This window comes from Solea solea, chromosome 10 (genome assembly GCF_958295425.1).
Source record: "Solea solea chromosome 10, fSolSol10.1, whole genome shotgun sequence".
NCBI classification, from domain to species: domain Eukaryota; kingdom Metazoa; phylum Chordata; class Actinopteri; order Pleuronectiformes; family Soleidae; genus Solea; species Solea solea.
Genome location: NC_081143.1, coordinates 7,124,484 through 7,150,469, shown reverse-complemented (window position 1 = coordinate 7,150,469; position 25,986 = coordinate 7,124,484). Strand labels below are relative to the sequence as shown.

General features: G+C 40.4%; 2 protein-coding genes across 12 annotated transcripts; one reads left to right on the top strand and one right to left on the bottom strand.

Moving 5' to 3' along the window:
- Positions 1–581: 581 nt before the first annotated feature.
- Positions 582–3,627, bottom strand: sart1 (spliceosome associated factor 1, recruiter of U4/U6.U5 tri-snRNP). Its single transcript, XM_058640537.1, has one exon. The coding sequence runs from the start codon at positions 3,332–3,334 to the stop codon at positions 1,019–1,021; it is 2,316 nt and encodes a 771-aa protein (XP_058496520.1). The 5' UTR covers positions 3,335–3,627; the 3' UTR covers positions 582–1,018.
- A 131-nt stretch (positions 3,628–3,758) lies between these two features.
- Positions 3,759–25,374, top strand: pcm1 (pericentriolar material 1). 11 transcript variants are annotated; one of them, XM_058640530.1, is made up of 40 exons: positions 3,759–3,966; positions 5,290–5,404; positions 5,648–5,896; positions 7,262–7,585; positions 9,211–9,381; positions 9,937–10,056; positions 11,334–11,520; positions 11,666–11,775; positions 11,999–12,272; positions 12,364–12,514; positions 12,650–12,865; positions 13,038–13,204; positions 13,605–13,834; positions 13,958–14,100; positions 14,263–14,392; positions 14,597–14,767; positions 14,844–15,028; positions 15,261–15,482; positions 15,589–15,889; positions 16,040–16,185; positions 16,283–16,521; positions 17,235–17,415; positions 17,618–17,811; positions 17,904–18,065; positions 18,321–18,377; positions 18,530–18,702; positions 19,465–19,587; positions 20,259–20,388; positions 20,814–20,981; positions 21,086–21,183; positions 21,649–21,783; positions 21,881–22,081; positions 22,190–22,246; positions 22,340–22,484; positions 22,867–23,015; positions 23,098–23,149; positions 23,273–23,472; positions 23,598–23,690; positions 24,393–24,516; positions 24,659–25,374. In XM_058640530.1, the coding sequence occupies exons 2-40, from the start codon at positions 5,309–5,311 to the stop codon at positions 24,682–24,684; spliced, it is 6,300 nt and encodes a 2,099-aa protein (XP_058496513.1). In that variant the 5' UTR covers positions 3,759–3,966; positions 5,290–5,308; the 3' UTR covers positions 24,685–25,374. The 11 variants fall into 11 exon arrangements, with proteins under 11 accessions (XP_058496513.1, XP_058496512.1, XP_058496515.1 ...); XM_058640529.1 differs by having other exon boundaries at positions 17,504–17,811; positions 20,916–20,981; XM_058640524.1 differs by having other exon boundaries at positions 3,760–3,902; positions 17,504–17,811.
- Positions 25,375–25,986: the final 612 nt, after the last annotated feature.

Below are 25,986 nucleotides of genomic sequence, written 5' to 3'. Positions count from 1 at the left end.
TGTGATTGATTTTATTATGTTTAATGTGTACACATTAATGTAATTTATGGTTAACAATAAAATATAAGAACTTACTACACATAATGATCCATCAAGTGCCAAATTATTATATGGCTGCCATCCGTTTTATCAAAAAACACAAAGTATCAATATTGGGTTATGATCCTTCTCTAATATGCAGTCAGACTTAAAAAAAAAAACTAAAAAACTAATTACATTGCATGTAAGGTTATCCAGGTGAAAAACTTCAACAGTTTTGATAAAAGCAACTGCACTTGACTGAGGTGGATGAAAGGTAAAACATCTTCAACAAAACTAAGAAAAAAAATTATTCATAAAACATGATTAAATGTACCTCAAATTGTATATTGCCACAAATACATTTGCAATGGAGGTTGTGTTTTGGCCACATTTGTCTCCGAGCAGCTTAACTTGTAATTATATTTCCTGGTGATGCATGGGGTGTTACAGCTCAAAGAAATAATCATATTTTAGTAGTAATTAGAATACAGATTGAGGATTTAATGTAGACCGTGTGAGCTGTGCCAGTTTTCAAAACATTAATTACAACAGGTAGACTGTATATTTTATGTATTTTTATTTCTGTTGTAAATCACATCATAAAGCTGAATGAAAATTGTCATCAACTTTTGCCACTCATGATAGCAAATACATATCAAATTGTTTCTGTTCCCACTCATTTGTAGTTAAATGACCATGCAAGGCAACAGCTCTCATGAAATTAACAGATGCATAAAAATTAAACTAACACTGCACAATCAACTACATGTTTTCATGAAGGGAATATTGTACTTTGTTATGCCCCGAGTTACTTAATTTTGAAAATTCAAATGTAAAAAAAAAAAAACATGTCTTACTTATATTCATTTTATTCAACATTACCACACTACAACAATGACGCTTGTATGAACTAAGCCAAGAAATTGTAGCAGTTACACTACTTAAAACATCTGTGAGAAAGTGTACTAGATAAGATTATTCACTTTCCACGGTTTACTTATTTAGTGATGGTGTTCGCGTTCATGCTTTTCCCACTGCCACTTAGCACAATATAGGGTGTTTTCTGGGATTTCTGCTTCTCCTGAAGCAAAGCCACAGTCCCCAGCGGAGTATCACTGCTGCTCATCTTTTTCAGCAGTGCCTCCTCTTCCAGCTTTTTCATCCTCCTCTCAGTCTTCATCTTTCCAGACCCTTTCCCATGGAATCTGTGTGAGAGCTGTCTGAAAGCTTCTTTTGGAGTAAGTCTCCTCCCAGACTCATCTACATACTCAATCTTGACATCAGGTCTGTACCCATCTTTGTCCTTGAAATCTTGTGTGAACCCTCTGTATTCTTCTCTGCGACTGTATTTATCATCAAAGCCCATCTTGTCCTCAATGCAGTAGTTATCATTGGGTAGAGCACCCTTTGTAGCTTTGACACGAGCTACTTTCTGCATTTGAGTGTCCAACAGACCTTTATTTTTGCACAACAGCAAAGCAGCAGCAAGGCCAGAGTTGACAATGGGCTCTTCGTCCAAAATGGTGGCTGAAGCTGTAGCAAAGTCAGGTTGTTTTATCTCTTCATCCAAGTTGACTGTGCTCCATCCAACATTTTCATCAATTTCTGAATCTGAATCTCCAGCCTCGTCTTTCTCTTCTGTCTGTTCAAAGTCCATAATTTCTTCTTGGTCTTCTCTGTTGCCTGACAGCCCATAAGTTGGAATATCACCAAGAGTCCTGCAAAACTCTGAGGTGGCATTGAAGACAATGTTGTTTCTCTTTTCAGGATCATTGTCATCCTCACCTTTATCAAGCACTTTAATCTGCTCTGCCACCTTCTCCCCAGAGTCCTTAAGAAGCTGCTTTTGTTTCAGCTTCCTCTGCTTCTCCAGCTGTTTCTGAAGCTCCTGCTCTGCCTCATCCTCCTCAATTATAGCAGGCTCAGGAATGACAAAGTCTTCATCGTCACTTATATCCATTTCTGCCATCCTGATGTCATCAGACATCTGGGGGATATCTTGTGGTGGTTTGCTATCCTCCAACTTTACTTCCTCGACATCATCATCTAGCTGTTTGCGGCCTCGACCGCGTGTCCTGGAACCAAAATCAGAGCTGCGAGTGTCATCAAGTTGTAGTTCCTTTGCAGATGAATGCTTTTCCTTCTTCCTGATCTTCTTCCCACGTCGTGTTGTCTTTTTAAAGCCCACCATTTCCTGAGGTGTGTAATACTCTGAGGCGATGGCGAGTGCTGGCATTTCCAAGGACTGGGCCTGATTTCGCAGAGTCTCTCTCATGACCTGAAGCTCCCGCTCTCGCATCCCGTCAGCAAAGCCCCCAGTATTCAACCGGAAACTCTTTTTCTTTTCGCCCTCAATTTCCTCATCATATTTTGAAAGAACAGAGTGGGACTTTAATGTAACCATGTCATCCACACTCTCCTCTTCTTCATAGGGCTTGTACTCTGGCTTTTTCTTTTTCAACTCCACATTCTTTTCAGCTTTTTCCTTGTCTACCAGCCCCACATTTACAAGCACATCTTCCTCCTCCTCAAGTACACCTTTGTCCTGCAAGGTTAGGATGACAGTCTGGCCCTCGGTGAATGAGTCCACTTTGTGCTGCACTTTGAGTCCCTTCAAATCTCGGGATGAGTAGGCAACCTTTTTTCTTTGTGCAAACTCCTCCTCCACGAGACTGCTGACACCAAACTCCTGGTCCATCTCCTCCAGAAGTTTGGCTCTTTTCTCTGCCATTTCCTTTTCTTTGGTCACCTTTCTATTTCTTTCTACCCAAGCAGCTGTGTCATCTAGCCAGTCATCTTCAGCCAAAGTCTTAACTTTGCCCAATTTCTGGTTCAGGATGCGTTTTTCTTTCATAGCGGCAAGCTTCTCTTTCATCTCTTTTTGCTGTTTGATGATTACAGGGTTAATGGTCGCGGCCACCATCGGCTCCTCTTTGGTACCGAGCTCCTTCTTGTTCTCATTTAACTCCAGGGGCTTCAAACCCAGCTTCGCTCTAAGTTTGTTTGTTTCTTCGATACTGAGTGAAGCATCTCCGCTCGCAGATTGGGGTTGTACTTCAGCATTGCTCTCTTCATATCCAATGTCAACTTTCTCTTTTTTCACGCGTGGCTCACCGCTGCCCTTTTCACCTTTGCTGCGGCTATCTCGTCCACTCCTCTCCTTGGACCTGGAGCGCTTACGTTTTTCTTTATCCCGTGTTCCATCCCGATCCGAAGCGTCTCGGTCCTTGTGGCGATGTTTTTTGTGCTCGCGACGGCGCTCCTCTGTGTCTTTATCGCGACTCTTTTCCTTGTGTTTCTTTGACGACCCCATTGTCTAGTTCACTGGTTCCTACAGCGGAAACACAAAATCCCAGTAACGGAGAGTATACGTACTTTGTCTTTGATGGGGTTAACGTGGACAATCTAGGAATTAGATTTCCTTTATTCCGTCGTTTCCTTCTTTGACTGTTAGCTTCAGAGGCCACTAGGCTAACCGACGTCACAACTTGCTCAGCGCGGAGCCAAAAAAGCGAACAAACCTTGAGTCCGAAAAACTGATATTAATCGGGTAAATGTGGAGGTGAATTTCTCAGCTGTCTCTCCTCTGCGCTTAATTTCGCTTAATTTCACTCACTACTCACTACACAACACACAAGTTGCTTACTTGTAAGAACGAGTACACGACGATCTGTAATATTACTGTTTCCTTCCGGTGAGCGAAACATGAGATTGCTGTTAACGTATTGCGCCTCCTGCTGTACAGGAGTGTTTATATCAGGCCAACATCAAATCCTTGAGTTGCTGGCATTTTGGGACTGATAAGACTTTTTTGTTTATCACATGACGTTTACCAAATTTGGAGAAAAAATTGCGAAGACATAATTGCAATATATGATATGGTAGACAACGACATTTGCTTTGACATCCTGTCTGACTGATAATATCAACACCGTCTGTCTCAAGGCAAGCTAAGTTAGCTAGCGCAGTTGTAATAATTCTGACTGAGACAGTCAACCTGCTGCGTTTGTCTTTTGCTAACTAATATGAGTATAGATTAGTCTCGGTAGCTTGTAAAGCCCAACTTATTACGACATGTCAAATAATTATTAGCTTAAAAGTAGCTAAATGTGATGTTGTGCTTCAACTTTTGCTGAGGCATTTAAAGTTATCCCTGTGTTGTTGAGCAGCTGTTAGCAAGCTATGTAGCATTAGCCACATTTGACAACTTTGGTGAGTGATTAGCATGGGCTTTTGTTTTTTCGTGTAATTTGAGTGACGTATGTAACGTTATTGTGATGTTCTGTCACCAAAAAAAAGAAAAAAAATCACGCGAATGTTAACCAGTGGGTTAGCTGATGGAGATTGGGGTTATTGCGTGTTTCCATGGGGATTGTGTGACGGAACTAGTTTAGAGTCAGGGTCTGGTTAGAGTCAGTGAGCTAGTAAAGTTTTCAAAAACAAGAACGAAGCTAGACACTTTCGCGTTTTAACCCACTACGCACTTTCTGCCAGTTTAAGCTAACATTAGGCGGAGCCTGTCCTCTCGGGCAGCAGTGAGAGAACGCTCGCGCTAACTCGCTGCTTGGTGGAGGGAAGATTTCATTGTTGTAACCCGGGAATCTTAGCGGGCCACACAAACAAAACCTAGAGGCTGCTGCTAACGCCAGCGAACGAGTTACCGAAACTAGCCTGTTATGTTGCATGGTCGGCGTAAATGGCTGATTCACTTGCACATTATCGTTAGCTAAAGTTAACTGCTGTTGGTAAGAAATGACGCATTTTACTCTTGAATTTGACAGTTAGCTGTAAGGGAGAGCCCACGGTGGGTAAATAAGATATATCTGCATTGATTACCTCAGTGCTAACGTTAGTATTGAGCTTTATCTTTTTGGATTGCATGTTGAGAAATGAAATTTTTAGTAAAATCTTTAGTGTTTTATCAATGTCATTCAATGTCAGCACCTTACTATTATTACTATTACTCTATTTGATTAACGTTAGAGACGGCGAGACTTTTGTGTTTTTGGAAATATTTTAATATCTGCAAATGTTCTTCCATTTCACCTGTATAGTCTGTACAATTGCTTAACTTATTGTTTGTCTAATTTGTTTTGTTGTCCTCGTTTAATATTTAATTTACTTTTTTATGTGTACGTAAAAACAGTAGCCACATTCTTGGTACAGGCACTCATACTTGGCCAATAAGGCTGATTTGGACTTGTAGAACTTGTTTGTTCCTATCCTTTGTGCTTGATTAACTGTATGTATTTTGTTTGTTATTTCCAGCAAGCATTAAAAGTGTGAGATGGCAACTGGAGGTATTCCTTTTGAGGACAGTTCAGAAGAGTTACACAACTGGACTGTAACCAATGGCAGCCTGGAAGACAGACTCAACAACACGGTAAGGACTTGTCAGATTTTCATGTAATGTTTAACACTGGAAATACTCTCTACAAAATTATTATTATTATTGTTATTTTTTAAATATGCAGCCAATATTACCAACATCTGAATTGTGTACATATATGCACTCTTTTAAATGTATTTTTCTGTTGTGTGTGTGTATGTATGTTGGTCTGCACGTTTTGTGTCCAACTCCATAAAAACACAGTTACATAATATAATTGTTCCCCTTGTTGTTCAGGACTGGGGTGTACAACAGAAGAAAGCCAACCGATCTTCTGAGAAGAACAAGAAGAAGCTGTCAGCTGCAGTGGTGGAGAGCCGCCTGACTAATGATATTTCTCCAGAGTCTACTCCTGGGGCTGGTCGCAGGAGAGCGCGCACCCCTCATTCCTTTCCACACATCAAATACACCACCCAGATGTCTGTCCCAGACCAAGCTGAGCTGGACAAACTGCGTCAGAGGATCAATTTCACAGACCTGGATGAGGTAAAAAAATATTATGTAATTAGACCTATAATTGTCACAGGAATATAGATACATATTTTACATAGCAGTGAATTAAAGGTGGTAATGTAAACTGTTTTAGGACTCATGATCGAAGTAGATCTCTGTGGTGTTGTCGCCTGACAGATTAGCTGCTGTGTAATAATACAAGGCACTATTAAAATGTGACAATAAGCTTTGTGGACGATGTACAATCTTTTTGTTGGATATTTTAAAAGGAATCCTTTTAGGGGGTTGTGTGTGCCGAAAACACTGTAGAGCTGCATTAAAAAAAAAAAAACAAAAAAAAACAAAAAACGGTTCCTGATCTGTGTTGTTTAAATTGTACATACCAGCATGTGCACAAGGACACCGTTTCATACCATAAGCAACAATGTGCCGTAGTGTTCCTATCTACCCACTGCAGGTGCCAATTCCTGCTTAATATCATATTATACTGTTGGTGTTTTTGGTAGAATTGGGCATGAAAAACATTTTCACATCACCACAGCAGTAGCTTAATGCTCTGCTGTGCTCTGCTCTAACTCGCTGCTTGCTGTGGTGCTTAAGTTACAAATAGAGGAAATTGTGGCAGACTTAAATGAGATGACAAAGTGTAAACTTTTGAGAGGGCAAAAAATGTAATTTAGCATTTCAGGGCTCTTCTTCAGTGGTGAGAATTTTGTTATTAATACATTTTTACCACAGCAGAGTCTTACTTATACACAATTTTATTTGGTTGTTTTCAGCATGTTCCAGTCAAACATCATTAAGATGGTTTTGTTGTCTAACACCATGTCTTTTAATCAAACTGTATATTGTTAGAATAATGGTAGACGGGTTAGTTTACGAGCCCTTAAGATTTATTCTATTCATTCGTTTGTGCTGTTGTATATTTGTGTTTTTTTGTAATGATTTGTAGGTGTTACTCAATAACAAGATACGCATTATAAAATCGGTTAATTTCTACTTTTATAGCAAAAAATTCACAACTATCGAAGTGCATCAACCCCAAATTCTGGTTCCACCACAAAAATCCCTTCACAAGAAAAACTGAACATACAGTATTAAACCAGTACAAGGAACAATATTTGCAAGTTAACAAAAAGTACCACAGCCATTGCTTTTACATTTTTGTAAGAAGACAATGAGACACGGGGTAATCAGTATCAAGTTGCAGAATACAATTTCACTGTTTGATGCCAAAAAAATCACCTGTCTTCATTTTGACTTTAAATCTATGCAGATGCCTTGTGACAAAAATGACTCAAATGTAAACAATTACAGTGTCTGCATTTTAAAAAGTAAACATCTACTATCTTGATTTGGGATTTGTCTGACTTATAACTTCTTTTCTTACATACTCAGAGGAGCATTGGCAGTGACTCTCAGGGGCGTGTCACAGCTGCCAACAACCAGCGCCAGTTAGCTGGAGAGAACAAGAAGCCGTACAACTTCCTACCTCTGCATGTAAACACTAACAAAAGCAAGGAGCTGCTCCCTCCGTCCTCCTCTGCCCCAGCCACCCCTGCTATCACCAAGGAAACCAAGAAGCAGAGTGCAGGACTGAGGGATACGTTAACCCCTGTGATGATCAAGGGGACTGTGACGCTCATCCATGGTGGGGCAGAGAGAGAGCCCTTGGTGCGCAGAGAATTAGACAGAGGAGAGCCACGAATAGACAGCAGCCAGGTAATGTTTTGTGTTGTTACTTACGCTGAGCTTGGTTGTCATGTTGTGAAAGTTCATTATGTCTACATATTGAACTTAGTTTTTTGGTTTGTTTTTTTAGGCAAGGTAAAGAAAAACTTCATTTTGTCTAAAAAACTAACCACAAACTGAGTTTGGATGTTGTGTAATATGTTTTGATTTGCAAGTCTGTTGCATACATTCACAGTGCTGTACTAAAGTTTGTATCTGTCTGTCAAGCAGATGATAAGATATGTTAGTTAACCCTTAGTGCACTGTGCCACAGGTGCACCCTTGGCAAAGTGCTGTGGGAATAATACACAACTCATCTGGGGGGGGGGGGTGTTTACAGGTCACATATTCAGGCTTTAACAAAATGAGTTATGATTCATTTTATATCAAATTTTAGTAGTGCTATAAAGTAGCAATAATTGTGCAGAAGTCACAAAATTGACTTTTCTCTTTGCTCATAAAAATGTGCCAAGTGAAATGTGACATATTTCCAAATTTCACAATTTCAATTGGATTTTAAACATTTTGAGTATTTTTTGCTCAGGTGTGTTTATATAGTTGGTCAAAATAAGCTTTTTTCATCAGATTGTCTAGGTTGTGCTGAAAAAAGGATATATAGCACATTCGTATGGCCTCTTTATGTATGTTTAAACATAGTAATGGAATAAAAAGCAGCCCAAATTCCTAAGTGTTCTAAGGGTTAAGAAAAAACTTTGATATACCAAAGGTGATTGAAGTGCAGTGTGGAGAGTAAAGAGATTGCTATTTCAAATTGACAGATTAGAGCTGGAGGTGATGTGTATATCATTGTAAAAGTTGCATCTACCGACATCTTCTTTCTCAGTTCTGATGAGGAAACTACAACGTTCCTCCATTTAGTGCAATAAGCTAATATTACTACAATAATGAATTGAAGCAGCATTGAAACATGATCATGAAGTATACCAACAGCTGTGGGAGCTATTTATTTATGTCCTCAAGTTGCACCTTGTTTTTCCTCTGTGGCGACATGTGACTTTTGCGCCATCTACTGCTCTCGGTGAATAAACTTCCAATATTCACTTTACTGTTGGTGATAAATGCACATTTTCTTCTACCAAATCTTTGACAATCTGGTTAAATTGTGTCATACATTTTTTTATAGAAACCTAGCTTATAAGAGTTAAGGCCGATTTGTTCATTTACAAACCCCTTTTGATATAATGGTAATTTTAGACAAATCATTTAGCAATTTTATCCAAGTACATCTTTAGAATTAGATATTTATTACACATCTGATTGCAATGAGTATTTTTAATTTTTTTTAACATGCAAATTCGTGCTTATATTGCTGTACTCAACCACTACTGTACAACCAGAACTAGGATAAATTTGAGCAAGAGAGCTAGTGCAGCTGAAACTAGGCTGTATTTAGGGCAGTTTATAAATATTCCACCCTTGGCTCCCAGTGAGTTTGGTTTCCTTGGTGCCCAACCCCCTTTCTGCCCTTGTTTAGCTGTCTGAGCTGTCGATACAGATGCTTGCTCACCTTTCCTTTCATCTCGCTTGTCTTCTCTTCTTTTACTCTCCTGAAACCCACACCTATACACCACCACCCCTTCCTCGTATGGTCTCAGGTGGTGAGCAAACTGATACAGATCCGGGAGTACATCAGTAAGGCCAGCTCCATGCGGGATGACCTGGTGGAGAAGAATGACGTGCCGGCCAACGTTGAGCGTCTTTGTCATCTCATCGACCACCTCAAGGAGCAAGAGAAGTCCTATTTACGTTTCCTGCAAAAAATGCTTGTAAGTGTACAAACTGTCTCCCTAGCTTCATTACTGATATATTTAATGTAATCTGCTGTCATGCTTATATACTTACTGGAAAAGCTGTGTAATTTTGTATGAATGTGCGTGTCATGTGCAACATTTTAGTTGTTATTTTGTAGCTTAAGTTGAACCTGCTTTGTTAGTATCCAGGCAGCCAAACATATATTTTTAATGAGTTTCTTTCTTTGAGACACTTTCAACAGTGGAGTCATGTTTCATGGGATGATAAAACTGGAACATAGCATAACAACATTCTTTGCTGTGGGATGTACCTCGATTTAAGCATTTCTCTTAAAGGAATAGTATTGTTTTGTGACAGAAGACTTCAGTTATCTCCATGTTTTATAATCCCATAAATGTCAGCATCTGATGCATATTTCCAACTGCAGTATGATCAATTATTTACAGTGACAAACTTGTGATCTTTAACAATGGCAAATAGTTGATGAACAAACTTGTTTTGTTGTGAATTTACGTCATTCAGCTACAGTGCATTTGAGCCAGTGGCTGTTGTTGCTGCTGTTTTTATAGGCACAGGAGAAGGAAGAGGATGATGTAGGGACCCTGGATTCTGCTGTGGGCTCAGGTTCAGTGGCAGAGAGTGCTTCTGTTAACATTGAGGTTGGCTCTTCAGGTGCTTCAAATGCAATGGTGTGTACATTTGTTACGGGCCAAACCTGAAACCCTCTGTCCATGTTTATGCTCTTTGTTGTATATATGTAAATGTGGGCTTGACTTTGAATTGATACATAAGGATGTAGAACTAAAGCAAGAACAAGTCATGTTCTGGTGATTTGCAATGTCATAGCAAATCATCCATAGGGTGGTAAGTCAATCATTTTTACATTAAATATTTTCCCATAATACCAAAATGTTAAGTATATGCATCGTGTAAACACTTACGAGATATAAAAAATATAATTGCTTCGAATTCTTATCCTTAGATTTGTCAAACGTCATTGGCATTTTTTTATAAAGGTTATCGATATCGACACATTTACATTTTTTTTGCCCAAATTGCTCAGCCTATGTCCGTATGTGACAATTTCCCTTTACTGTGTCTTCTGAGTTAGAGCTGAACAATGTGGCCATAAACATTATCACAATAAAAAGCATTTGAGATGATCTGATATTGATAATAATTAGGGATGGGCATTTTAAGAAAAAATGGTATTTGAATATTTGGCGGGATTGGTCGTCAAATACTCAAATATTCTTAACTTAAAGCACAAGAGAACATGTAAAAAGTAATGCAAGGTTCACAGCATGCTGAGCTAAGAGGAGCAACTAATGAGATGGTAAATTTCATTACTTCTGTGGGATCGAGTGTGTGGGGAGCTCAGACTGCAGCTCTTAACTTTTAGCACAAACACAAGCAGTCCAGTAAAAGCTCATCCAAAAATGAGGTAATCATTGGAGAAGAAAGTGTATTAATTGAGGAAGCATTATTTTAGTTTTCCCAATGTTTTTAGTATAATTAATGTGAATAGTCACATTAACTGACTGAATTCTTTAAATCAAATAGGTTATTAAATTAAAAAAAAAAGTCTCATATTCATGCCCATCTCATTCTTATATAATTAGCATGATAAAACGTCAGATAGCTGAAAATGTGCTCCTGAATGAAACATTTAATGGTGGTTTTAAACTTATTTATGAACAAACACAAACAATTGCTCAACAGAAAATATGTTTCCCAAATCTGAGGCAAAGCAATTATGTGTTCTTTCTCAAAGTGTGTTTGCATCATGTGTAAACCTAACCTGGATTTACTCTACTGTATATTGAACCTTCGTTGTGTCAATATTGGAAAAAAAATAAATTCTACTAAATACAGTTCTCGAAGGATTGCCCTGCACTGTGCTGAATAGTATTGCAGTTTTGGTCGTCTCTGTGTTTGTAATGGTGTGTGGGTGTAAATGTTGCAGGGTGGTAGGCCAGAGGTTGTGCGTGCTGACCAGAAGGAAGAGTTGGAGAATCTGCGTAAGCAGCACGAGCTACTGAAGAAGATGCTGGAGCAGCAGGAGCAGCTCAGGGCCCTACAGGGCCGCCAGGAAGCCCTGATGGCCATGCAGCAGAATGCAGAACAGGCACTTGCTGTAATTGAAGACACCGGTAAGATACACATTTACTAACAAAGTCACAGATATGGTCGAAGCTAAGTGAAACAGTAATTATTATTATTATTAGTAATCATTATTTTTATCGTGAAAAATTAGATAATTTACATGAATCTAAAAGAACAATGTGTTGTCATTAGTTGTCACAGAAACCACAGGAAGTGTTTCCGGTCTGAGCATCACATCAGAACTAAACGAAGAGTTAAATGATTTGATCCAGCGCTTCCATAACCAGCTACATGACTCAAAGGTATAGTAGACATGGCTTCCATATTATACATAAATAATGTTTTTTTTGTCATGTAGAATAAGTTTACACACTGAGCAGTTTATTGTCTTAATAAATCATCAAAAGTAACTGCATTTAAAGATGTTAACTTTCCGCTATGGCAGTGAAAACATAGGATGCCTTTAACATATTTTTATTTTTATAAAGGAATTTTATAATTTCTTTCATTATCTTTGTTGTTTAGACTAAAGCAGTACCAGACAACCGTCGACAGGCAGAGAGTCTTTCACTCTCCAGAGAGGTGTGCTGGTCAAGGACACCTCAGGCTGTTGGCCCGCCACAACACAGGCCGCTCCTTCACTCAGCTTCTGGCCCACACACTGGGCTGGACTCTGGTGCAACAGCTGCCAGTGCTAAACTCACCAAGCTCCAAGAGCTGCAGGACAAAAAGCAAACCATGGACAAGATCCTGCAGGAGTTGCATTCGCTTAGAGACCAGACTCTCAATAACAGCTCGTGTAAGAATAAGGCATCTATACAAAGCTTTTTGGTGATATTTTTCTGCATTTTTTCTCTGTAAATTGATGAATTGCATGTGGTTTCCTTTAGGTCGTGGCCTGTCTACACAGTGCAGTTTGAGTGCGGGCGGATCTTCAGATTGTCCATCTGCTCTCTGCTCTAACGGGACCTCAGCTTCTACTTCTTTTCATACGTCACTCACACAACACCAGGAGAGCTCCAACTCCACAGACAAGCTCAGGTGTGTTCAAAAACACACATGGCTTCAAGCACAAGTCATGTATCAACAGTATGGCATTGCATAGTAAACCATGCTGTTGAGTTATCGTCTCATAAAATCTATTTAATTCACGTTCATGTTCTTTTCACTGTACAGGAAGCTAAAGGAGGTCCACAAGCGTTTGAATGAACTTCGAGAGTTGGTTCAGTACTACGAGCAGACCTCTGATATGATGGTGGATGCGATCAATGAGAACGTGAAAGAGGATGATGATGATCAGGAAGAGGAGGAGGAAGATGAAACGGATGGTTCTATGTTTGAAGCCATGTTTGACCCTGAGCAGGACAACCGCCAGTCTGTAACTAATATCAGGTAGGTGTCTAAATAAAATAATTTGTCAGTAAATTAAGTCAATGACAGTATTTTTCCAAATTGTGTTAAAATGTCATATCTGAAAAATTATATTTTTGTTGTCACTAATGACATTGAAATCACCATTGGATCATGGTGTGCATAATTCCTATGCTGCACATTATCTGTTTAGAAATCCACAGCGCAGTGGTAACTGGACAGACCTGAACAGCCTGACCAACAGGCGCTGTGTCAGGAGTAGCACTACTAACAACCGAGATGGAAGACTCAATATTGAATGTGAGATCAACAACCGGTCAGCAGCCAACCTCCGCAGCCTCAAAATCCCCTCGGCCATAGGTACGCACATGGATACACTGACCGATGAGCATTGCGTCTTTTATACATGTAAACATACATATATACAGTTTATTTAGAACATATATAGGAATTAAGATCGTATGGACTGCTAAACCCAAAGTCTACATGTTGCTATTGCCCCTGTTCAGTCTACATTTGCTGTGTTGAATTTGCTTGAAGTAATTTGGATGATCTTCTCAAGAGGAGCTGCAAACTGAATTCATCAGCCCACGTTAACATGCTCATTTTGGATTGCTACTCCACTAAATTCTAGCTGAAAGATTGTGATTTTGAGTAAACAGTTGGAGGTTAATGTAAGGCAATATTAAGGGAGCAAGCAGCATGTGGCATAACTATGCAGAAATGCAAGTACCATATCTCTAACTTTGCTCCTATTTAGAGTGCCAGTACAACCGGGACACGTCATACAATCGAGTGAAGGTCGAGGATGAAGATGAGGATTGTCTCGATAATGGTGCAGGGGCACAGGCTGTGGCTCCAGGTAGTGAGGCATCAGGGTCTAGTCGTAGGAGCAGTCTGGGGAATGACGGAGGTTTTTCCCAGAAGGTGCATCGTCAGACAGCGAAACAGAAACTACGACAGCTGCAGGAATTGGTGGCCATGGTTCAGGTAAGATGATGACCAAATTCATAATGGATGATGTGTTGTTGTGGGTGTTTTGTTAAATTTGTTTCCTGTTATGGAGTTGTTGCCATTAGTCTCTACAAAATAGCCTTTTTTGTGTGCTCCTAGAGTGATGACACAGATGGTACAACAGCTAATGAGGATGAAGCCCCACACCAACAGCCAAATAACACCAGAGCTACTGTTGCTCGGCCACTTGGAGCTATATCTAAACAGAACCCCAGAAACCTCACTCTCTCCAGCAAGGCCAGGTACAGTATATGAAATGTTAGGCACTTTTACACAATTATATTATTGTTTATAATTTACAATTATATTATAATTTATATTCAAAACATTGTTTTGAATATAAATTCATTCATTTTCTTTTTGTGTTGACCCTGGTCTATTTGCATTGCATTAAAACTACACAGGGAGAAGTTGTATGAGGAGAAGCTGCTTCAGCAGCAACAGGAGTTAAAACAGCTCCACGAAGAACGTCAGAGACTCATCGAAATCCAAGGCAAGATCCAGGACCTTCAGTGGGCTTGTCCTGACCTCCAGGTGATTTACACTCACACAGATATCTGATGAACTGATTTCATATATTAATGCTTATTGTATTAACTGTTTAGTGGAGGGTGTGGGTGGTGTAGGATCACCTAGGCATATATCATACAGGGACGTTGGCAGTGTTGAGGTACTAGAGCTTTTAAGTGTTAGATACTGTATGTTAAATAATATATGCATTTTTTCATTTCTGTCTAGTCATCTCTGTCCAGCTCAGTGAGTCAGCAGGGTTTGCTGAAAAAAGTACCAGTTGTAGTTGCCACTCCGGTCCCTATCCAGGCTTCGTCTTCATCTGAACCAAAAACAAACTCGTCTGTGCTCAAAGCTACTGCACCAGAAGCAGCTACTTCTTCAGTTACTGATAATGAGGTAAGACCTGATCACTGTTAGTCACATGTCTGCTATTTCAGAACTGAAAATAACCCCTCTGTTCCTCTGTTGCCAGCAGCTTTGGTCAGAGATGCGTCGTCACCAGATCTTGCGCGAAGAACTGCGCCAACGTAGAAAGCACTTGGAGTCCTTGATGGCTGAGCATCAGAGGCGTAATGGTCTGGAGGACTCTCCCTCACGCCAGACTGATGACCAAGATGGCCTTGCTTCACCCTCACAAACTGTCAGTAGGGATGAAAGGTAGGACGTGTTGCATTAGGTGTCTGTTTCATTAATGTCAGATGGTGGTTAGCTTTTAACCACCATCTTGTGGGACACAGTCCCTTTTAATAATGTCTTTTCAACTAACTGGAATAGCAAATTGAATAGTAATAAACTAATGACCAGTCCACAGTCTAGTATATTATCTAATATAATATACTAGATACAATCTAGTATATTATATAGCACCATTTTTATGATGTGTCATTAGGACAATGGCTACTTGGGGTTCAACTTCCTGCCACCTTAATGGTGATGATGACGATGATGAAGATGAAGAAGAAGAAGATGATGAAGACTATACCACAGAGATGGGTGCAGAGGTGGAAGAGGATCAGGAAGAAAGTGCAGAGAGCACTTCTGATGACGACATCCACATTTACTCTTCCAGCCGGAACCAGCGCTCGTACAGTAGCAGGAATAATCAAGGAAGGTCAGACAAAGTGGAACCAGTATGAATTGTGTTGTCACTGTCACTACTGATATCTATTATATAATGTGTTTTCTAAAATCCTGTGCTCACTATTCTGTGTCTCCAGTAACCTGAAGCCTCCTCCAGCCTTCTCAGGGGACTGTAGTGGACATCTTCATAACAAGACAAAGGCCAAGCAGCAGCAGCAGCAGCAGCAGCAGCAGCAGCAACAGCAACAGCAGCAGTCCAGGAGTTTGAACCAGTCTGAAAGCCAACATGGTGGCATACGGCGGCAAGAAAACCTACGCTGGCCCTCTGAGCTTTCCTTTGCTGAGGGCTCAAGCCAGTGGCAGGAACAGGTCAGCCAGCTGCAGAGACAGCTGGATTTCAGTGCCACCATGTGTCAGACAGTCCTGCAGGACCAGCAGGTTGGTGCATTTACCAAAAACATGCACACACATACACACCGACCCTTGTTACTGACACAAGCCCTTCTGTATATTTCTAAATGAAGAAAAGAAGCTTTTCTAAAAGAAAAAGCAATTGTCAGCCATGTTGTCTCTCATCTTTTTTCACAGACCCTGTCGTACATGTTGCAAACCCTACTGACCGGTCACTACAGTGTGTTACCGAACAACCTGTTATCACCACAGGTTCAACTGGTCATGCACCAGCTCAACCAGTGTTACACCCAGCTCGCCTGGCAGCAAAACAATGTGCAAAGGTAAAAGAAGAGGCTAACTTATGTACGGCACTTTATTTGTATCAAGCTGTCTGATCTTTTTTAAGTGTTCTACATTCTATCAAAACTTTTTCTACAGGCTAAAGCAGGTCCTGAGTGACCTCATTTGCCAGCAGCAGCAGCAGCAGCAGCAGCAGCAGCAGCAGCAGCAGCTGCTGTCCTCCTCAACATCAGGTTGGCAGGCGCAGAAGCAGGGCACACCCCAGCAATCCAGCTCCGGTCCCTCAGCATCTCCTGGTGTCTTCCCCCCCTTTTCCTCTACCCTGCAACCTCCAACCAACAACATGTCAACATCTACCATGTCCCCACTCCCTCCCAGTATGGCACACGTATTTTCTAGCTTTGGGTCTTAATTGTATTACAAATATTTTTGTCTTCTGTTGTTAACTGTTGAAGCAGTCTAATTGCTGCTAATGTTTTGTTGTTCATTTGAACTTGAATTAATGTACTATATATTAAAGTTGTGGGAGGCAGAAAGATATTTGAGTCTCATCCCACCATTAGATCACTATCTTTTTGGGATTGATACTCTCTGTCCTGAGCCACTTCCACTTGATGAGCACAGATTACCCAAGGCAGTCACTCCAGCTCTGAAATGGTCCACTGATATTGACATGCCTTTTTTTGCTATACTGAACTATCATAATTAATACAGATTTTATTTTTAAGATAAAAATGGGTCCAAGATAAGGCACTCACAAATGCTTTAAAGTGAAAAGGGCTTTATTTTTAAGGACTGACGGGAACTGCCCTGTGATTAAGTCTCTTGGCATTGGCCAGATTTCTATGAGGCTGGAAACAGTGCAAAGAGGAGGTGCAGAAGTCAACTTCACTCTAAGATCACTTGATGTACATTACACTGAAAGGCTAATATGTGATTATTGCTTAACAATGCCAATAATCTGTTGCCTCCCCCAGGTTTTAAAGTGAATCCGTGTTGCAAAAGTCTTACTGTCATCATTTATTTGCTTCTTTGGACCATTAAACCAGTAGCTTAAACCAATTAAGCTTTTCTTCCTTTTACTCTGCAGGCTTTAACTTTTATCCACTGTTCCCTGCTGCCATGGGTGAGTTCCCGCAGGGTACAGCTGGTCACGCTGCAGCTGACCATCAAAAGCAACAACTAGACCCCAACACCTCAATCAAAACAGAGTACATGAGTTTCCCTCCTCCACTGCAGCACTCTCCTCTCAACAAGACAACAGAAAGAGGGTATGCCCATTTATTTTTGCCTTTTAAGACATTTTAATTTTTTTATGCACCACTGTTAACATATTTTTTCCTCATATTGTCCCCTTAGACCAGCTGGCTGGCTTAACACCTACACTAACAACACCGTCCAGCCTCACCCGTCTAAAATGCACTCACAAGAGACGAACTCTTGCTCTCCTGCTTTCATTAACCACCACTCTAGAACTCAAGACTTTGACGAGGCGTCACAGGAAAGCTTCAGCAGCATGCCCGACCCTGTTGACCCCACCACAATAACAAAGACTTTCAAAGCTGGACGTAAGGCCTCAGCACAAGCCAACTTGGCCTCCCGAAGCAAGACTCCCAATTCTAAGAGTCGGAGAAGGAGGAACAAAGGACACAACAAGAACAGTGAAGGTGAGAAAGTGGAGCTGGACTTTTTTGCTGTAAACAAATTAGTGAAAACTTAATGAAGAAAATCTGGCTCATGTTTATTTTGTATTCCTCAGAGCATGAGAGTGACAGCGTTAGCAGCATTTCAGATTTTGTCCAAGAGAGGGCAGCCCCGTCTCATCAGAAGGATCAGAATCAGAGTCTGCTGGACAAGTTGACTCAAGAAAAACTAGACAGCAAGACGAAGCTTGGGAATAAAAGAAATGACCTCTCTTCTGGTATGGCTAAAACAACCTTGTAGTGCACTTTCACTCCCTTTCATTTGTCTTTGTATCCATTTAATATTCATATTCTGCTTTTGTTTTTTGTAAATCGCAGTGTATTTTTCTTTATTTAAAGCATATTTTTTGTAGTATTTTTAAAGCATGTTATTTCACATCATGTTTACTTACTCTGCATGTTTGTTATGCCCTCATGTTTAATTCAAACCTTTGTTTCAATTGCTATGTCACTTTAATTTATCTTACTCACAGCCTATGCTTGGAGAACACCCTTCCTCTCTAACAGAATTGCATGCACAGAAGCACCAGGTAAACTCACAGTGCCAATCCAAGAAAATCATATCACCTAATTATCCATTGCATGGACTATTTTTAACCTGAACTAGAGTTTGAGGGAAGACTATGGTTTTGTTCATGGATAAGATTCTGCAAATGCCCATTCATGTATCTTGAACTTGTAGATGCAAGCAGTGACCTCTCCCTTTTCGAGGCCCTGAGGGAGACCATTTACTCCGAGGTGGCCACCTTGATATCCCAGAATGAATCCAGACCTCACTTTCTCATCGAGCTCTTTCATGAGCTGCAACTGCTCAACACAGACTACTTACGGCAGAGGGCGCTCTATTCCCTCCAGGTGAGAGTAGACACATGTTACTGCTCACTGCAAGCCTTTATCTGACATGGATATTTTGTTTATACTGGGCTCTGATTCCAAAATATTCCAGCGGATTTAAATATAGAATATTGGGCAAGTTGTTTGGCAACTTGCTACAGATGAGTTAGATTTCTCTCTTCTGTTTCTGTATTTAGGGCTGCCCTGATCATTTTAAACTCCTGATCACATTTGAAAGTGTGGAAGACCGTCTGTAGGAGATGATTCCAATGAGAAGAAGGAATATTGTTTAATTTAAATTCCCATTTGTATATTTTAAGGACAACTGTAGAGGTTGTTTGTTACCAAACATATAAAGAAGAGATGAGGAAAGAGAAGATTTCTTTGAGATAATTTTAGTTAATATAAATGGATTGATAATGTTTTGTCTTTTGTTTTCTTGTTTATTGTAAAAATAACATCAATTACTTAAAATATTTAAAATGATTAGAGGATAGTCCAAGTAAAAGTGTGTCTGAAATTTCCAAATATTCTTTGTAAAATGTAATGCTTTTTTCATCATAATTGACTCATCTGACCCTGACCTTATATATGAAGGCATTTTTTCATTGATGAATTTCAGTCTTCTTCATCTTATTCCGCTTATCTGGTTTCGGGTTGCGTGGGTCAGCAGTTTCCATAGGGAAGCCCAGACACTCCTCTCCCCAGCTACTTCAACCAGTTCCTTTTAAGAGTAATTTCAGTCCACGATTATATTATATTGTGTCTCTGTGTTTCTCTCAGGATATAGTGACCAGGTACCTTGCAGAGAAGAGTGCAACTCAGGACCAGCTGCCTCCTGTGGTTTGGGCTGCAGGCTCTCAGTCTGAGCTGACACCCAGTGAGAGTCTGGCTACCAGTGACGCAGTAAGAGACACAGTATTGCCTCTCAGTGGGATATTCTTGCACTTTTCCCACCTCATTTGCTCTCTTGTCTCTTAAGCTTTTGCATGTTCTGCAGTCTTATTCTTAACCCACATTGACATCTTCTCCTCATTCTTTTTTTTTTAACTTGCTCCCTTTTCAACTGCTTTGATTAGTCTCCCTCCTTTCATCTTCTCTTGACTTATCTGTGTCTCTCTTTATTCTCTCTCTTTTTTTTTTTAAATTCCCCTCACCATTTCTTCATTGTCTTGAGTATAGCTCGACAGTAGGGCTTCAGTAGCCTGCCTATGAAGAAAATGGCCCTCATCTCTCAATGTCTCTTTTGCTAGATCAGACATGCATCCTTTGTTCTGGGCCAAGGTCCCCTGGGTTCTGCTAATTGGCAGCCAGGCCCTTTGTCTGTCTAAATAAAGCCTTTGTTCAAGAATGATGGATGAAATGTCTATTTTTTATGTCAAGAGAGCGGAAAGAGAAGGAACCATTGCTGTTGTTTATTATGTACACTATAATTGTGTCTTGAATTCTATAGGTGGGTGGCTGAGTTGAATCATCTATTATCTTATACTTTGATTCTCTTGAATGCTCAGAGGCTGGGTTGGCTGAGGCTGGAGGCTGGCTGCGTGTTAACAACACAGAATGCTTCTCTTTTTCAGGAGGTGGTGGAGAAGAACCTAAGGTTCACACAGAAAACATTGAAGAAGAGGGATGATGCAGAGTCTGTGGACAATGACAGTACCATGTCAACCTCCTCCAACCTGGAACCATTTGCAAATGATGACTTGGGTAAAGTTTTGCATGTGTCAAGCACTTCATTTTGGAGAATAAAAGGCTAGACCTTGGGAATCTGTCTTTCTTCAAATCTTGGGATTCAGCTGAATTGCTTTGCTTACAGTCTTTAACTATATAGCAAATTGAGGAATCTCTTGCTATTTTTTCGTAGCTGGGCTTGTTTAGGTGAATCAACCAGAAACACTCCACGATCAATGATGCATGGCCAAAAAAAAAAAAACAACCTTCAGAAGATAGCTAGAAGGGAAAATGGCTTTGTTATCATAGGTTAAGAGCAGTAAGCCTTGGCATACTTTGATCCTCTAGTGTCAATGTGGTTGTTCTGGTGATGCATTAATATCAATTATCCTCTTTCCTTTCCTTCGTTATTCATATCCCATATGTTTCCCCTTGCTCTTTTTTCTTTGCTGCTCTGATAGGCAACACGGTGATTCATTTAGACAAAGCTCTGGCCAGGATTAGGGAGTATGAGCGCATGAAGCTAAAAGCTGAATTTAACCCCTGCAATGCCGGCGCTGCAGGTGCAGGTGGCGCTGACGTCTCACATGCTGAACGTCCTTCTGCTAACACTGCTGAACCAGCCCAAGGTACCCAATCACATGACCTCACCTCGACTGCGGCTGCTGCACACTGTGCTGTTGAATGCGGCTGCATCACGTCTCAATTCGAACTGTCTTTTGTGTGTGAGCAGGAGGGGCAGCTGGCGACGTGCACTGTCCTCAGATTGACACGCAGGAGTTGGATCGTCAGATCAAAGCCATCATGACGGAAGTCATTCCCTACCTGAAGGTAGAAAAATCAACATCAACAAGGAAATGCAGGCGACAGTAGCTTTGTGTCAGCAGATAATATTCTGGGAATTCTTATACATGAACTAAAGTGTTAAGGTAAATTGTGTCAGTCTCCAGCTCAAATTGAGAGTGAATATATTGGATTGAGTTCTTAAATATGAATTATTTCCCAACTTTTAATTAAATACAATTTTAAAAGTCAGTGATAGTTACAACGCACATCCCCTCATTTGATGAAGAGGTAATTTATTCCCTGACAAAATCACCTAACTTTATGAGCAGAGAGGAATGAATCTTTCAGGATTTCTGGCTCATGGGATGAGTGCCCCTGGAAAAGATATGCTTAGATTAACGGGCCAAGCGTTGTAGATCAGATTTATTAAGTCAATCTTCATGAATACTAGGGTTCATATCGTGAATCTGATCTCAGATTATCTAAGAGTGAAATGCTTCCTTTAATTAGGAGAACATGGACGAGGTGTGCTCACTGCAGCTGTTGACGTCCGTGCGACGCATGGTCCTCACTCTCACACAACAAAACGATGAAAGCAAGGAGTTTGTCCGCTTTTTCCACAAACAGCTGGGAGGCATCCTGCAGGTACGTATATGTATAACCAGCGCCAGATTCCTCAACCGGAGGCGATATTCATTTAAGCAGGTTTAATCAAATCTGTACTTTGTTTTCCTCACACCAGGACTCTCTCAGTAAATTTGTTGGCCACACTCTGAAGGACTGTGGAGAGGATCTTCTTGTGGAGATCTCTGAGATCCTCTTCAATGAACTGGCTTTCTTTAGGCTCATGCAGGATTTGGACAACAGCAATAATGCTTCAGCAACCAAACAAAAGAATAAAAACAGGAGTGGGCCATCCACTCAAGAAAAACACCCTCTTAAGGTTAGTTGTTTCTACCTTTTTCTGTCTCCACATTGTATGTTTTGTAATATAAATTCACTCAAATGTTCAACTAATTTGTGTCCCGCTGTTAATTGTTCCGCCGATCAGCAAAATATAGCCAGTGGTGATAAATCTGTTACTCCAGCCTACTCGGATGAAGACAAGGCGAGTTGATTTAATGCTGATAATGAAATTGTCACTCGTTCATACTGTAGCATGTCACTTGAGCACTAATGATGTCTCCTTTTTTCAATTCAGGACCAAGATGAAGCTGAACAGGAAGACAGTCCTTCACAACAGCGGCATTACCTACAGACAGAACTGAAGAACAACAGGAGCAGTGAAGCTTCAGAGGCTGAAGAGGAAGATGAAGGGGCTGGACAAGGAATTCCTTTGTCAATCAGTAAGTGAAGGATTTTCTTCCTAATCATTATCCTATTTTTTTAAGAGCCCTTTGTATAAGCATAAGAAGCAAAGGGACTCTTGCTACTTTTTTTAGCTTATTTTTATGTCACACTTGAAAAATAGTATGACAAAATAGTGAAAACAACATGATGGAAACTGAGAAAGTTTCAGTTTAAAAATATGAAATATGGGTGTCGGGGAACAAGAAGGAATAAGAATAATGGCAGTAATGCAACTTAACAGATGCCTGCTGCTGTAAAACACCACCAACAACCAATCACAATGGAAACATGTCCGTCCACATGTTGTGTTTTTTACCTGGATATGTTTGTGTATGTGGTCTACAGATAAATAATATTTATATCTCATTCTTACACCAGGTCTTTCCAAAGCAGAAACTCAGGCCTTGACGAACTACGGCAGTGGGGAGGATGAGAATGAGGAGGAGGAGATGGAGGAGTTTGAGGCCGGACCTGTCGACGTCCAAACCTCTTTGCAAGTGTCTGCTGATGGACAGGTGGAGCCACAGGTGAGAGCCACAGTTAGTTTTAACATAAGCAAAACATGTTGTGACATGCTGATCTGATCTGTGTGATTGTGTCATGTTCTAGGGAACAACAGTCGGTGAAATCCAGGAGACCAAAACTGACCAGAATGGCGACGGTGAGGCCTTCTGGATATTTTAGTGGGAACTGTAAAGAACTGTCCAGCGAACACAATTAAAGACTTGTGTCAGTCCCGTATTTTCAGATCCCTTCTTAGTCCTTTGTGTGTTCTTTCTTGTAGAAATGAACAAGCCAGTTGGGGCTAAGAATTCCACTGTGGATGAAGATACCACAGTGATGTGCCAGAGCCCTGTGGAGGAGAGTAAAGACGGGGCATCTGCCACTTCAGAAGAAAACGCTGCAGTCTCTCCGGACGTCCACAAGAAGTCATCCACGACGAGTAGCCCGGATACAGACTCGCCCGTCATGATCAATGTAGACGTAAGTCCAGGAGGGAGGACACTGTCGGGATATTTGTGCTCAACCCTAGCATTGGGTTTTTCACTAAAATGTCTTTCCTTTTACTGTCGCTGTTCTGTATTGATTTTGTTAAACTGTTGATGCAGGAGATGGGGTCAGGCAACACAAGTCAGAAGTCTGATGAGGAAGACTTTGTCAAGGTGGATGACTTGCCAATGCAGCTCACAGTCATGTGTGAGGTACGTAACCGCAAACACACAATAAAACGTAAAGTGCATTTTCTTTTAAAGCGACGGTGTGTAAGTCTGGAAAAGCTAACAGCAGGCTACTCTTGACAATTGATACACGCCACCCGCTTTTACAGCCCTGCAATGCTCAACCCACAAAACACTCAACATCTGCACATAGTCTGTGCAGATGCCGACTGAGGAGGCATTTAGCCACTAGGGGGCAAGTCCACCGATTTTAAAAAAGAACTCTGTTTGAATGCAAGTCTATGGGAAGATTTCTCACCTGATTTAGGTCAGTAAACATTTTCATGAGGAAGTATTCCTCTCAATCTCTACTCTCAGGTCTTCCTCAATAATGCAGGATGCCACTTTTGTAAATCATGTTCTCATTTAAAAGGGTTTTGGGCAGTAAAGCATGGCACATATGAGTGGACACCAGTGAGATTGACAGCTGGTTTTGTCCAACAGCAGAATTCACAAAAAAAAACTGACTGTGGATCTTAAGGCTTCACTGCGGGAGTTTATAAAATTGCAACTGAAGACTATGTCCATTTTAATGTCTTTGTTACAGGCACCTCTTTTTACACACTTTCTCATGACCTCTATCAGGGTGTGAAAGGATTGCAACATACACAAAATTGCAGAGCCCAGTTTTAAAGGAAGCACGTCTCTAAATGAATTTAATCCCGAGTCTGTGTGATGTGATGTTAGGAGGAGCTTCAGAAGCGGATCGTGGAGGAGCAGCAGAATAACAACCTGTCTGTAGAGCTCCTGAATGGGAACACTGAATCGCTGACTGGGCTGGTGGGAAATGCTCAGGCACTGAAGGAACCAGGTATGGATTATAGTCCCTGTCGGTTTGGATTATAAATGTATTTGTGTCGTTGCTAAACACACAACTAATCTGGCGTTACATCGATCTCAGCGTCCATAAGTTTCCTACTGCTTTACTAAATTATGTTCTCCCTGTCTTCCAGAAGCTGTTGGAGCTCAGAGCATGTAAAGAATAATCTGATGGCTCATAAGATACTGTTTTTAGCAACACTATGCTTTTACCATGAATCTGTTCTGGTTTTATTTAGATTGTTGATTCTTAATCTGCTTGTTTAATTTAAAAAAAATAAAAAAAGCAGTGGATCACATGTTTGGTTACAAATTAGCTACACACACAAACACACAGTAGGTAGGCAGTAGAAGTCCTCTACACATAATCAACACTTAGCTCATTTTATTCCTGAATCGTAATGTGATTTTCTGGTAATCTGGTTGGGGTTATCCTTATGCTGCTGATTTTTTTTTTGCCTCTGTTTAAATCTTTATAGTACTGACACCTGTGTTCAGATCTGCCTTATTCCCCTCGTTGGTTCTGGGATCAGTTTGACATGAGTTGAGAGATGTTACTGATTCACTTTTATTATTTCTCCTTGTAACGTTCTTTTTTTTTTGTTGCACTTATTATAAAGAGATAACGGTAGGATTACTGAAGTTTAACTGTAGCCTGACTTTAGCTTATTGTTTCTGCAACTTAACCAGTTTCTTCTTTTTATCTGAGCTCACGGCTCAAACTTAAGCTTTTATCCTTTAAGACTTCTCTTCATATGCTGTTTAGTTTTGTTAGTCTGCATTGATTTCCATGTAATTAAAATGTTGATTACAATAAGAAGTTTTAATAAATAAAATGCTGTAACCTTCATGTGTAATGCCTCTTGCTGATTTTCTCCTCCTGATGTTTTGCAGCTGCCTTCCAGTGTGTAGTATGTTCATAACTGCTGCTGTCACTTATACTCAGGCTGGATCACCGGCCAGTTAACACAAGTTAGTTAACCACTCTCTCATCAGCCCCTGGTTTACTGTGGGAACCAAGGCCCATAGTTAGAAATTGAATTGATGGCCCTCGCCAATAAATGGATATTAGTTTAGTAGTTTTTCCAGCTGTCAAACACTAGTCAAAACATACTTATGTCCTTAGTAGATGTAAAATGTCCTCTCTTTTTTGGAAATGGTCATATTTTAATGATTGTGTGCTCATTTACCTACCAATTTGACTTTAGAATGACTCCATCCGCTCACCTGCTCATCTACCCAGTAAATTAGAATTTTGGAAAAAACTGATTATGAATTATGATGAAGTAAGTTCGTTACCTCAACCGATTGTCTTGTTTTTCAGTTCTGTCAAAATGCTGAGGTTCAAAGTTGTTTAGCCTCTAAATCCCTGTACTTGTCTGTATCTTCCACACAAAAAAGAGGGTTGTCCCTGTATGATCTCCGGAGTTTAAATGCAGGTGTGCATGTATGTTTCACGCAC

What these genes read in the sequence shown, in the direction of transcription:
- sart1 (XM_058640537.1), bottom strand. Translation starts at nt 3,334, where the DNA reads ATGGGGTCGTCAAAGAAACACAAGGAAAAGAGTCGCGATAAAGACACA.
- pcm1 (XM_058640524.1), top strand. Translation starts at nt 5,309, where the DNA reads ATGGCAACTGGAGGTATTCCTTTTGAGGACAGTTCAGAAGAGTTACAC. An exon ending in CAGCAAAACAATGTGCAAAG is followed by an intron (nt 16,186 to 16,282) that starts GTAAAAGAAGAG and finishes CTTTTTCTACAG; the next exon opens with GCTAAAGCAGGTCCTGAGTG. An exon ending in ATGGACAGGTGGAGCCACAG is followed by an intron (nt 23,016 to 23,097) that starts GTGAGAGCCACA and finishes GTCATGTTCTAG; the next exon opens with GGAACAACAGTCGGTGAAAT.